The following is a 13858-nucleotide window of genomic DNA, read 5'->3' as shown; positions in this document are numbered from 1 at the left end:
GTATTTATGCAAGCATATGGGGTGTGGGATGCAATTGAACCTAAAGATCCTAAGGCTGCACCTGAGGAGAAGATGGACAAACGGGCAATGGCTCTAATCTATCAGGGAATTCCAGATGACGTACTCTTGGCACTTGCAGAGAAAAAGACATCTAAACAAGCCTGGGAGGCGATCAAAACTTTATACCAGGGGTCGGATAAGGTGAAGCAAGCAAAAGCACAGACCCTCAGATCGGAGTTTGAGGCAATAAAGATGAAAGAATCTGAGCAAATAGAGGATTTCTGCATGAGACTCAATGGGCTGGTAACGAACATCCGGGCATTGGGAGAACAAATTGGTGAAGGACAAGTAGTGAAGAAACTATTGAGAGCTGTTCCAACCAAGTTCCTGCAAATTGCTTCAGCCATTGAACAATTTGGGAACTTGGATTCTATGTCAGTAGAAGAGGTGGTTGGATCGCTTCGGGCTCATGAAGAACGATTACAAGGTTCAACAGACAGTGGCGAGGGACATGTTCTAATGTTAACTGAGGAGGAATGGCAGAAGAAAGAGAATGGTGACAAGAAGCTCTTGTTGACGAGAGAAGAATGGCTGAATCGGTCTGGTAAAGGTAGTTCTTCAGGAGGTGGAAGGGACTATCGTGTGCGAGATAATCGCATTGTGCGAGATAGAAGCCAAGTGAAGTGCTTTAACTGTGGTGGCTACGGACATTTCGCAGCAGAATGCCGTAAACCAGTGAGATCAAGACAACAAAGGGGCGAGGTAAACCTGACTCAGACAAATGACAACGAGCCTGCATTGCTCATGGCTATGTGTGATAACAGCATACTAGCTTTCACTGAGGAGAAGGGCGTAACCCACAGTAAAGAGGTGGAGGAAAACACATGGTACCTCGACAACGGGGCTAGCAATCACATGACAGGACATAGAGAAAAATTCGAAAATTTGGACAGAACGGTGAAAGGCGAGGTGAAATTTGGAGATGGATCATTGGTGAAAATTGAAGGAAAGGGGTCAATTCGAATTGTGTGCAAGAATGGTGAAACAAGAATTTTACAGGGGGTATACTTTATTCCCACACTTCAGAGTAACATCATAAGCCTTGGACAACTTTCAGAAGAAGGAAATAGAGTGGTTATAGACGGTGAAAATTTGTAGGTCTATGATAGTTGTGGGAGAATGTTGATGCAGGTTAAGCGATCTGGAAATCGATTATACAAAATTCACATTGAAGAGGCACAGCAGCAGTGTTTATTGACAAAGGATGCAAAAGAAGCATGGTTGTGGCATCAACGGCTCGGACACGTAAATTTTCATGCCATGCAATTAATGTCAAAGAATCGAATGGCATATGGGATGCCCGTTATCAGAAAACCAGAGGAACATTGTCATGGCTGTATTATGTCGAAGCAGACGCGTAAGTCTTTTCCCTCGAAATCTGATTTTTCTGCTTTAAGTGCTTTAGAATTGATTCATATGGATCTATGCGGCCCTATTACTCCTGCTACACCAGCGGGTAATCGCTATTTTATGTTAGTTGTTGATGACTTTACAAGGATGATGTGGGTATATATGCTTAAAACAAAAGATGAGGCCTTAAGTAAATTCAAAACGTTCAAACTAGCAGTTGAAAATGGGACAACACGGAGCATAAAAGTCTTGAGAACTGATCGAGGAGGGGAATTTTGCTCGAGAAAATTTCAGAATTTTTGTGAAGGACAGGGTATAACCAGGCACTATACGGCGCCCTATACACCTCAACAAAATGGTGTTGTAGAGCGCCGTAATCGAACAGTGGTGGCCATGGCCAGGAGTCTCTTGTCTGAACGAAAGATGCCATCGTATTATTGGGGAGAAGCGGTGCGTCATGCAGTCCATATTCTGAATAAATTACCCACACGTTCAATGTCTACCATCACCCCACATGAGGCATGGTACAATCGAAAACCAAGTGTCGAGAATCTGAAAGTTTTTGGATGTACTGCTTATATGAAGATTCCCACTACCCACACAACGAAACTTGATGCTAGAAGTAAATTAGTGATTCACCTTGGTCGCGAGCCTGGCACCAAGGCATACCGTCTTTATGATCCCGTCTCACGGAGTGTGCATATCAGTCGAGATGTAGTTTTCAATGAGCATGACAGTTGGGACTGGGCATCAGACATGACTGCAACAACTCAGACATTCGTCCTGGATGGTTTTGCAGCAGAAACAGGAGACGAGCCCTTAGAAACTGCTATGACTGAGCCACCAACGCAAGCCACACCAGTCCAAGAAACTAGTATGAGAGATAATGCAGACATAAGAGATACATATGATGACAGCACAACGCCACGACGATTTCGTCCCCTCCGTGATATTTACAGTACCACGACTGCCACCGAGCTCGAGGAAGAACTTCTGTTGATGGGAATTGATGAACCCGTTTGTTTTGAACAAGCAGTCAAGGAACATGTGTGGAAGGATGCCATGGATAAGGAAATCAGTTCCCTTGAAAAAAATAACACCTGGAAACTCACCAACTTACCAGCGGGACATAAAGCAATCGATCTGAAGTGGATTTTTAAATTAAAGAAGGATCAAAATGGGGAAGTGACAAAGCATAAAGCTCGGTTGGTAGCAAAGGGTTATGTTCAGAAACAAGGAGTCGATTTTGATGAAGTGTTTGCCCCGGTCACTCGATTGGAAACCGTTCGGTTATTATTGGCATTAGCAGCTAAAAACGCTTGGGAAGTTCACCATCTCGATGTTAAATCTGCTTTTCTAAATGGTGTACTCTTAGAAGAAGTTTATGTCTCTCAACCCAAAGGTTATGTGAAGCAAGGTTCCGAGCATCAGGTGTATCGCCTTCTGAAAGCTCTTTACGGTTTACGTCAAGCACCTAGGGCATGGTACTCTAGATTAAATCAGTGTTTAATGCATTTGGGTTTTACAAAGTGCCCATTTGAGCATGCCGTTTACACTAAACGTACTGGTCAAGACTGTTTGCTTGTTGGTGTTTATGTGGATGACTTGATCATTACGGGCTCAAAATTGTCAGACATTGTCAAATTCAAGGGGGAGATGAGTCGTGAATTCGACATGTCTGACCTTGGCAAGTTGTCTTATTATCTGGGACTGGAGGTCTTTCAAGGTCCTGATTTCATCGAGATTAAGCAATCGAGTTATGCCATGAAAGTACTGGAACGAGCAGGAATGGGAGACTGTAACTCTGTTAAGTATCCGATGGAGCACAAGTTGCAGTTGTATGCAGACGAAACAGGTAGTCCAGTAAACTCAACCTATTACAAGAGTATAGTGGGTGGTTTACGCTACTTAGTCCATACACGACCAGACATAGCGTATGCTGTGGGAATGGTTAGTCGGTATATGGAACGACCCACGGAATTACACCTAAATGCAGTAAAACGTATTTGTCGTTATGTAAAGGGAACTCTGACATACGGGCTGGTTTATACAAAAGGGCGAGGGAATTATATTCTGTCAGGATTCTCAGATAGTGATCTAGCTGGAAGCTTGGACGATAGGAAGAGCACGGGTGGTATGGCATTTTACTTGGATGAAAATTTGATCACTTGGGTCTCACAAAAGCAAAGGTGTGTTGCTCTGTCGTCTTGTGAGGCGGAGTTTATGGCAGCCACTGCTGCAGCATGTCAAGCCGTGTGGTTGCAACGAGTCCTTAGTCACATTACTGATGTCAAAACAGGTCCAGTTGTGTTGTACATCGACAATAGATCTGCTGTAGACTTGGCACGCAATCCTGTTTTCCACGGAAGGAGCAAACATATTGATCTGAGATACCATTTCATTCGTAATTGTGTTGAGCAGGGTTTGGTTATTATTAAGCATATTAACACGAATGAGCAACGGGCCGATATTCTGACCAAGGCATTGGCTGCAGCAAAATTCGAAAGGATGCGGAGTCTGCTTGGAGTCAGGAAACTTGAAGATGTTTAGATTAAGGGGGAGTATGTTGGGATTTATTTTAATCTAAACATATATGTGTTTTATTTGTTTTGTGTTTGAATAAACCAACAGCTAAGTGTACGTTGGATTAGGAACTGGTCTTTAGGAAGTTGAGTGTGTTTAGGAGTGTAGTTGATGATGGACAGAAAAACCAGGGAATGTTCTCCTGGTTTGTAGGTTTCTAGTTCTCAATAGTTATATATGTAATCGTTTCTTTATGCAATAAAAGAGAAGAGAAGTTTTCCATTGCAGATAATTAAACTGTATTGTTTCTGCACTTTCACTTTAAAACCAACAGTAATAAGGCACAGTGATACAAACATGCATAAATTTGAAGAAATAAATAGGTGAAAAATAATGCAATTCATTTTTCCCCGAATGGCATAATAGTTTGTTGCTGGAGTGCATAGAATTGCATATCATGGTCTTGATTTAGAGTTTAAAGTAGGAAACAGTAGTTACCTCCACAACAATTCTGATTCTGGTGTTTTTTGGGACATTCTAGAGGTGTTATCAAGGGATGACATGCTGGCAACCCGTAAAGGCAGCCTTGCAGAAAAATCATCTCCACTGTTTACATGGGTCTCACTAGTCTCGCCATTATCTTCTTCCCGCATTGAAAGAAGAACCATCCGGAGTATGCATAAGAATGGCTGGTCACTGTCTAATAATTGGTAAAGAGTTGTCATACTTCCCATCCCAGTACCAGATCCTCCTCCTATACCAAGGCCACCACCAAGTCCAGACTCGTCTAACATCAAAGCTTGTAACATCAATACTGTCTTTTTAATAAGAGGAAGTTCAATCCAATTTCCGTTTTCATCTTTTTCCAAAACAGATCTCCAAGCTTCCCAGCCACTTCCACCACCACCAAATGCTGTAGGGGTCAAAGGAATGCCAATTCCGTGCCACAACCAGCTCCTGAATTTCCAACCTTCAGCTAAATCCTGAGGACAACTCCCATATGAGACAAAAGCACAGGAAACCGACTGATAAGGTTCAGCTGCAGCTGCAGCAGTAAGCCGCTCCATTGCTGCTGCAGATATTTGTCCTTTGGAATCAGCCATTGAAGCGAGTACCTGATGTTATATAATATATGTAGTTACAAGTAAAATGTAAAGATATTATAATATGCCGAACCTACGGGAACTAAAAGAGATCTCCTAGGATTTAGTCTGATACTCTACAGAGGTGGCAGATGCCATATGTTTGAAAGATATTCGTAGGAAACAAAATGAATATGTGGGCATCATGCATACCCTTTTTGGCCAGCTAACAAAAGATACTTCTCTTAGTATATAAACAAGTTCACTTAAAAATACTTATAAAAAGCTAATGGATGGTCAGCAAACGAGTAATATTGATCTTTAAAATCACACATCATAGATATATCTCGCCATGGTACATTCAAAAGTCCAACTGCAAGCAGACCATGTGCACCCTTAATTTCCTATTGTTCTCAATGCCAAGAAGTCATATGACAACACCACATAAGGCCTGAAAGTCTCATTAATGTATATTGTGTGAGCAAAGCAGCATTATAAAGTTTATGAGACCAGATAAGTAATTTGTTCTTTGTAAATGGCTAAATGTATATGCACATCTATACTTCGTAGGAGAACATCATGTAACCATTTGCGAGTTCTCCAGAGAATTTCAGCGAAAAGCTTATTTTCCTACTTCACCGATCCAGAATTACAGGCCATATATACTTTATTTAAAATAGACACAACTATGTTTCCCAAATAACTTCAACAAAAAATAACCATCTCCATCCCACCCCCCAAAAAGAAGTAACAAGACTAATATAGACAGCATAATTCTTTCTCTATTCATGTCCCCTTTTATCTTTTTTCTTTCATTTGAATTCGTGAGCTACTATCTCCTGTCAACTAGTATTATCTCATTAGCTTTGAATATTTCTCTATTGAAAACTAAAAAAGGGTAACTGAAAGGTGATATAGAGAATAATCGAGAAAATATTTTAATAAAAAGGTCATGGATTGGATCCACTAAATACCAAGCAATTTTGTGCATTAAGTGGAAACTGAAACATACATCAAGAGGAAGTCCTCCAGAATCACTAGATGTTGACCTTCGTTCAAGCAGAGAATCCGAGTGTTCTGAGCTAAATGAACCCCTACTTGAAGTGTTCGCCGCTGCAAGTACACGTGATAGAGGAGACATAGAAGGATCTGGAAGACGTATAGGCTTGGTTTGCAGTCTTAAATGATCTTCAACAAGCATTAAAAGCACAATTGCATTGTCTACCAAAGCCACAGACACTTGAGCAGCATTCTCTGCTTCTGCCTTCGAATCTAACGGAGACAATCCCTCGGAAGCAATTCCCGCAGCAGCAGCAGCAATGATTTGCGTCTGCAGCAAATCAAGGATGAAATTTTTATAGACTTTATATCTTTTTAGAGAACTCATCTTTTAAATTTTATAAAATCAAATGTAAAAAAAGGATATATAAACAAGTAGATCAATTGATAAATTTTTATGCTTCCACTGAATAAATTGATATTAACTGTAATTGATTAACTGGGTACAACATGGGTATAGGAATGGACACAAAGATTTTGCTATTACCTGAACCTGTAGTTCTCTGGCAGAAAATTCCAGCAGTTCCCCCAACAACCTTCTTTTGAAAATTGGCAATGATTCTTCCCGTCTTTAGACACAAAGAACGATAAATCACCACAATAAAAATTATAACAATCTGAAAAAATATTATTGTGTTCTAAGTAGTTGTAGCTACTGAAAATGCAACACCAGAAACTAAAATATTTTCCTACTTCTTGCCGCATCATGTCTTCCATTGTACATTCTTGCAAATCAACAAACAAGTTGGAGATAGAGTAGATACAATTTAGATTGATGTTGATATTATTAAGTGGACACCATCGTATGTCAATATTATATAATCATAATGTTGGAACCTTTGTTTTGCTCAAAGGAACAAAACTTAGAATTGAAACTTGAAAGGTTTTCTATCCCTCATGCCAGATACATACCCAACCTTTCTGTATGGAAATTTAGCATACTTGTAAATTCAGATTTCTTACAAGCTAATTTAATACAAGTCAAGAAAATTGTGATGCACACTATCCATGAAGAACCACAAGAAATAATCTATTTCCTTCTGTGCTAAATACATTGAAAATGTTATTATTATTTATTAAATGGGTAATGGGTAATGGCTGCTTATACTTTTAGTAGGTCGACTGCTATGGGACATCGTAGTTAGTACTTCAGATAACCATAAGATGGGTTTAAAATAATTACTTGAGGTACTTAACTAGCACATGCCCAATCACCATTAATAATTTCTTTTAAGTTGTTGAAAGCCTTTTTGACTCTATAAAACATTGACAAACATTTTGTTTTGCAAATTGAACACATTTGCACACTCAATTTGCTTTCAACAATGCTTGAACCCTCAACCTCCTGTAAAGAGATGAGGGCCATACCGCTAGTGGAAGAGCTCTTTGGTGTCAAGCTCTTAATTCCCTACTAGTTATGAAAGTTTCCAAGTAATATAATGTAAGAAGTATTGTTGAGTTGTATTTGATACGATGAACTAAAATTACGCAGCAAGCATCTGACTCCATGCCTATGGAACCGTATCCTGGTTGCTCGGGGTCAGATCAGCATCTATGGTCTCCTCTCTACTGGTGCTTGTAGTTTGAAGAGAGACACAAAAGCCAATAACTATAACACCTCATCAAAGTAATGAAAAAGGTAACTGACCATCTACTTAATATATGGTTAACCATAGAAATAGGTAGAAGAGGAAAAATTGAATATTCGACATGCTTTAATTTTTGTTTTAGATAGTTTTCTGTGTCACTAAGTTTATAAACACAGGAAAGCACCTGACTCGTTGTTCTCCTGTACTAGATCCACCAACCATGCAAAGCCACTCTGCACAATGAATTGTAGCTTCAATATCCTGTCAAGTAAAACAATGATTGCACAAAAAAAATTAACTGATAATACTGAATTATATAATTAAATTAAATATCATGAACATCTTAACAGGTTATAACAAATGGTGATAGAACCACTAAAGATATTGAGGATTAGCAGGATAGGAATCAGCAAACTAGATCATATATGTTATGTGGTATGTTCATTGCAGTAAAGACGCTTTCTTATCCTTCGCACAAGAAAGAAATGTTATTTCTTTTCCGCGGATGACAAGATAGTGAATGTAACATTTATATCTTAATTGTGTTCCAGCCTTAGTTTTAGTGCTCCGCTTAAACTTTAGGAAGTGATGACAAGGTGTTTTTGTCAGGCAAGTGATGACAAGGTTGACTGCGAATCATTACTCTGAAATATTATTTACGTTTAAGCAAATCGAGCCACTCACTAGTAAGCTCAAGCTTGTTTTCTAGGCTCAACCCAAAACATAAACAAGTGATTTTTTTGTTAGTTTGCATTTAGACTAGCCTGATTTATTCATAAATAGCTCAAGCTTGTGCTTGTTCATAAAAAAATTCAGCTAATTTGCTCAAGTATTCTAATAAATCTGAAAATGAACCCAGAGAGACATTAGCACTCAACAATCTAAAGCTCGGTTACCTTGCGCAAACTTGTGCGTTGTAATCAAGTCAAGATCAAACACAAAAGTTATTTTTTCTAATCATATAGGCTTAACTTTTTATGAAAAACTTGTGGTTGAAAACAGGTCACATGGCTAAGCGACATGCCTGGTCATGTACTTATTTGTGTTGTGTTCATTTAGAAAATTTGTGCCGCCTTCTGAAGTCCTAAATTTTACCTTCTCCAAGAAATCAGATCTAAGATGAGGAACATCATCAAGAGCTACCTAGATTTTTTGAACTCTACATTAGCTTGTTTAGTAAGATATTTAGTTTAAATTTTAAACAATCGGGTGATTTTCAAATGTCAGTTTACGAAAGGATTATGTTATTTTTATCCAAGTAAAATATTTTCATATTTATGATATTGAGGATTAGCATTAATATGGCTAATCGATGAAACATCTCAGCAGATATTGTTATATTTTATTTATTTTTAAACTTGGTCATGTGCATGTGTATGCTCCATGATTCTAAGAAATGCTAAATTTAGAGTCCAAATTGTATTGCAGGTAGATTAACACTAAGAAAAGGAACATGGTCTAAAGAAGATATGAGAATGGTGCAATAAATGATAAATTAGAATCAATGAAGAGGTAATATGTTATACCATCCACCCATCCTTCTGGCGCATAGAATGCTCTAGCATAATTATAAGGAAATTGTGTATAAGATCTTCCACATCTTTCACGGTATGAGAATTCGCCCCTTTATTGGTCCCTATCTGCAGGGAAAAGTATAATAATTAGAACATAGCAAGACGTATGGAAAAAGAATGGGATTTCCACATAATGCTCTTAGTATTACAGCATGGAGAGATCTATCATAAGTTGTACATAATTCTCTATCTAAGTAGTAAGAGGAAACAAAAACACTCACAATTTTTTTTCTTATCATAACAAAAGGAACAAGTTGCTACCTCATAATTAGATATGAGGACCTCCAAGATCCACTCAGGCCACTCCTCCATTTGGGTTAGACTTCTTCTATTTTCATGATGACTGCATGCCAAAAACAGAAGATCCTGAAATCAAATCGAGAAGACGGTTGAGAAACTGGAAATTAACTTCACGAAGACCAGGATAAGGAGGAAAAAAAAAAGACAAGCCAGGGACAAAAAGAATATTTTGTAATATTTAGCCTAACAAACTATACTTCTGGAGTATGCACCAATAGAGTTCCAGAATTTTCAGAAGGGCGGAAAATGCAAGCTTCTGGTTTCTTAACTTTGTTTAAAAATAGTCAAACCACTACCAAATAAGCAGAAACCATTGAAAAAGTGTGTAAAGGGATTGTTTTATCTTTAATTATCATTTTTTGATAGGCTAAAAAAATATTTGAACTCACACAACTCGTTTATCCTGCAAAGTCAAATGCCTTCATCATGGAGGGTACATATTAAAATTAGTCATTCTAAAACCTTAAGGTGTTAGAGGAAGGCCCCAACCGGATCTTATATTATATTCTAACAGTACAACATTAGGTCAAATTCTTTGTCATTTGTATAAACAAATTTAGGTTTCTAGTTTTTCCATGCACTTTTATTCACCATAACCTAAAGAAACCAAAACCCCAAGTGTATAAGGTAAATAACAATGCATGCTTCCATAAGGTCTTATCTACGATTTCTTTTATGTCACATGTCAAATCGACTCTGTACATGCTTCAGCTGATACCAGTTTGTAAACATGAAATGCAACACGGGATTATAAGGACTCTTTTACTAGTCACGAACAGGTTTTGAATGTGAGAACAATCAAACTGCATGATACAAGGAGTCAAACTAAGACTTCTTAAAAAAAGATGCATATTGTGGGTCTATTAGCAAGGGGCAAAGAAATTAGATAGTACCTGTAGTGCTCTATCTTGCAGTTCCTTACATGCAAAAGGAAGTGAACGCAAAAGAACCAATAAAATCTCAAGATGCTCAAAGCGATGACGAGAATCATAGAAGTTCATCCCATCGTCGGTCGATGACACATTTATCTGATACATCAAAGGAAGAAAACGTGATCAACAATTCTATATAGACATCCGTTATGGATAGTAGGCACAGCAAAATCAGATCACTCTTGCTCCACATACAGGTTATATATGGGCCAAACTGCATATGAGTTATATGGTGGATGAGTAATTTTTTGAAAAATAATGAGAATGTTAATGGATTGGTGAAGCAACATCTACCCAAGGAAATTGTTTGTTTTCTTGTCAACTTTTATAATTTACTGTTACAAGCTTAGCTTCGCTAAAGTGGAATCAAAGGAAATTTACTTGGTAACATTAGGTTGATGCCAAAAATTATTATGGTTAACAGATATACGCCACTAATGATGCTTCTGAATCAGATCTAGAAAAATAGTATAGGGAAATAGCACTTACTGATGCACCCAATAAAGCTATACAGACGTTGCTAGTAAAAAGCCTGTTTGGTGCTGCTTGAAAGACCTTCTGTAAGGCAAAATGAAGAAGAGAAACTTTATCATCAAACATGGTGCCGCTCCCCTCTACTATATCCATTAGGTCACCTGTCACATTGGGAGCAGCTTGTGGACCGAAATCCAGTTGTCCTGCTATAACTAAAGCACCTAAGAGGCCAATAATGGCAACAAGGATACCATCACTATGATCAACATTGTATACATTATTCCTCATTTCACCAGTCATTGATGAACGTACACTATCTAGATTTCTTAATAACGAGTATTCAGAAGCAGACATCCTTCTTCCAATACCAGAGTTTGTTCGACTAAGAATCAGATCAGAATTTTGAGTTTTGAGTTCAAAAGATAGGTTTGGCTTCTCTGTGCCAACATAATCGGCTTGACTACTTTCCAGAAACTGCCCACTATTTCGACATTCAGATAATTGGACTGATGAATTCTGTTTGTTCTCAGCATCAGAATTGCAGGAATCTCCGGCGTTTGCCTCGCGCTGCAGTAGGACAAGAAGTGATTCTATACCGCCAGATGATATGAATGCCTTTGCAAATGTATGTGCCCTGGAGGTATTTGGTTGTACTACTAACCTGTGTATCAGGTGCAATACCCTTTGAACCTGGATGAACATAGTTACATAAATGAGTTGGTAAAACCATTTAAGTAATAATACATGCAAATATTTCCGGGCAACTAATCTAATATCGAATGCTAGGTGTACAACACTCTTAAATTGCATATCATGCATAAAATATATTACCATAAGCATATGCCAATATCGGACTCCAAGAATATAAGAACAAACCATCTGTTTTTAAGGCAATAATAAATAAATATGTTAATTAAATAGGGCACTCGCTCAGACATGAGACATTTTGATAGAATTGGATCTCACTTACCTTGTTAGGCAATCTAACTTCCTAAAACCTTGAGCTGTTAAGATTTGGGCCTGATACGTAGATCATGCATCTTAACATCACACATTAATTCTACAGATATATTAAAAGGGTATATATTCTGTTTGGCTGACAGTGCCGACTGCAAGATCATTCAGTGGGAAAAAAAAGATTAATCTATAATTCAATAACATTATTGATATCAAAGTCTGAGCAACACCAGATGGACAATGTAACATCATGTAATTTTTTATCAATCCAACAGCTGCATGGTGTATTGATTGTGTCAAAACTAGCTCTATAGGTAATTTAATAAGTTGTTAAACATAGAGCACTGTCCAAGTAACCTAAAAAAATGCATCTTTCCTCAAATGAGGATGTCTTTCCTATAACAAATGAGTAATCTAAAGAGATTATATGTCCTTTGTATGTTTAGGTTCGCATGTAATTGTGAAGTTTGGATGCACAAGTTTATAGAGGCCGGGAAATCTTCAGGACCTTCACCGTCAAATCCTTTCAACAGTCTTCCTGAATTCAAGGGTAAATAACTGCCCTACTTCCAGAATAGAGATTGATCTTTAACGGATAGACAGAAACTTCTAGATATACAAATAGGTTGGGATAGTTACAGTTTAGCATCTCTAGTATCTTTCTCCAGGGGCATGTATGGTTCAGGGTTTTAGAATCCTCTAAGATTGAGGATTTTGGTTGTTGAGGAATAGGTTTCGTAAACATTGCATATTCTAGGGTTAAGCATTATCTATTTATTTCCAATGTCCTGCAGTCATTTCTTCAGACTAATCTAATGTTACCTGATTAAGTTGTGGACAATCGACCATGAATCCAAGTAAACAACGCATATCATCATAAGCCAATGAAGGAGAAGCGTCCACTACTAGGAGTTCGATGACAACCAAAAGTTCATCCACTAAATCGTTCACTTTACTAATGGGACGTGTTGCCCCTGTTTGAGAAAATGTGTTGACAGATTCTTTTTCGGCAACAGCCCAATAACATCTCCTGCAGCCATCAAGAAGCGTCTGAATAGCATTGGCGTCTCGCATTACAGATGCTTGGGTAAATACTATATCTGCAAGAGATGACAAAAGCTTCTTTTGTATTACATAGCTGCATCGGCTCCATACTTTCAAATCCAGCAACAATGTACTGAAAAACTGGACTTTCAGCGCATGGTTATAATTTTGAGACTGGCACAAGGTGACAATTGCTTCGACAAGTTCTTCATCAGCTGTTCCATTTTTACTGGCATCAAGTGAAGATGAATTTTTAGTAAGATGATTCAGTATTTTGGAGAGAATCTCAGGCCCTCTTATTCGACACAATTCTTCAGTGTTGCCAGGGTGTTGAATGGCCATGGAAATAATTCTAAATATTGAGGCAGCAAGAGCAGTTATGCACACAGATGAAGAAGGTGTGCCCTGCTGAGGTTCTAAACTACTTTTATCGACGCTGCTTACTGCCAACGGAAGTAAAGACAGGGGTCCTCCGTAAGCCAAAGACCACAAAGCCTCTGCAGGTCTCATTCTAGTAGCAACATGAACTCGGCCAAGAACTTCAGCAGGCCTTCTAAGCATACCTAACATGGAACAAACTACCGGGTAAGTCGAAATTTTTTAGCCAAAATGTAGTGAAAAATAGGCTAAATGACCTTTTGACCCTTAAAGTATATAAGCCCCAAATATTTGAACTCGTACCTTATGACCCTCAAGGTATGAGATTTCGTACCCTTTAGCCCTTGTACCGTTATGGGTTAAAAGGTACATTTCTCATAACTTGAGGGCGAAAAGATTACATATTTATTATACCCATTAGCCCTTAAAGTATATTATGGTGTACGTTTTAACCCTCAAGATATAAGAAATGTACTTTTTAACCCTCAAGGTATAAGAAATGTACCTTTTAACCCATAACAGTACAACTCAGAGAG

The 13858-nt window shown here is 38.2% G+C and overlaps 1 protein-coding gene across 1 annotated transcript in view; it reads right to left on the bottom strand.

The window, feature by feature from the left end:
• Window positions 1–13858, bottom strand: part of LOC141663810 (BEACH domain-containing protein C2) — a 29430-nt gene that overhangs the window by 12637 nt on the left and 2935 nt on the right. The window contains exons 3-11 of the mRNA XM_074469635.1: window positions 12723–13507; window positions 10959–11633; window positions 10431–10565; window positions 9499–9603; window positions 9190–9303; window positions 7848–7924; window positions 6562–6643; window positions 6028–6345; window positions 4432–5048 (exon numbers count right to left, since the gene is read on the bottom strand). Coding sequence (XP_074325736.1) covers window positions 4432–5048; window positions 6028–6345; window positions 6562–6643; window positions 7848–7924; window positions 9190–9303; window positions 9499–9603; window positions 10431–10565; window positions 10959–11633; window positions 12723–13507 — 2908 coding nt within the window. The remainder of the gene's footprint in view (window positions 1–4431; window positions 5049–6027; window positions 6346–6561; window positions 6644–7847; window positions 7925–9189; window positions 9304–9498; window positions 9604–10430; window positions 10566–10958; window positions 11634–12722; window positions 13508–13858) is intronic.

This window comes from Apium graveolens, chromosome 6 (genome assembly GCF_009905375.1).
Source record: "Apium graveolens cultivar Ventura chromosome 6, ASM990537v1, whole genome shotgun sequence".
NCBI lineage: Eukaryota > Viridiplantae > Streptophyta > Magnoliopsida > Apiales > Apiaceae > Apium > Apium graveolens.
The sequence above is the reverse complement of the archived record's forward strand: the minus strand, read 5'-3'. Positions and strand labels throughout refer to the sequence as shown.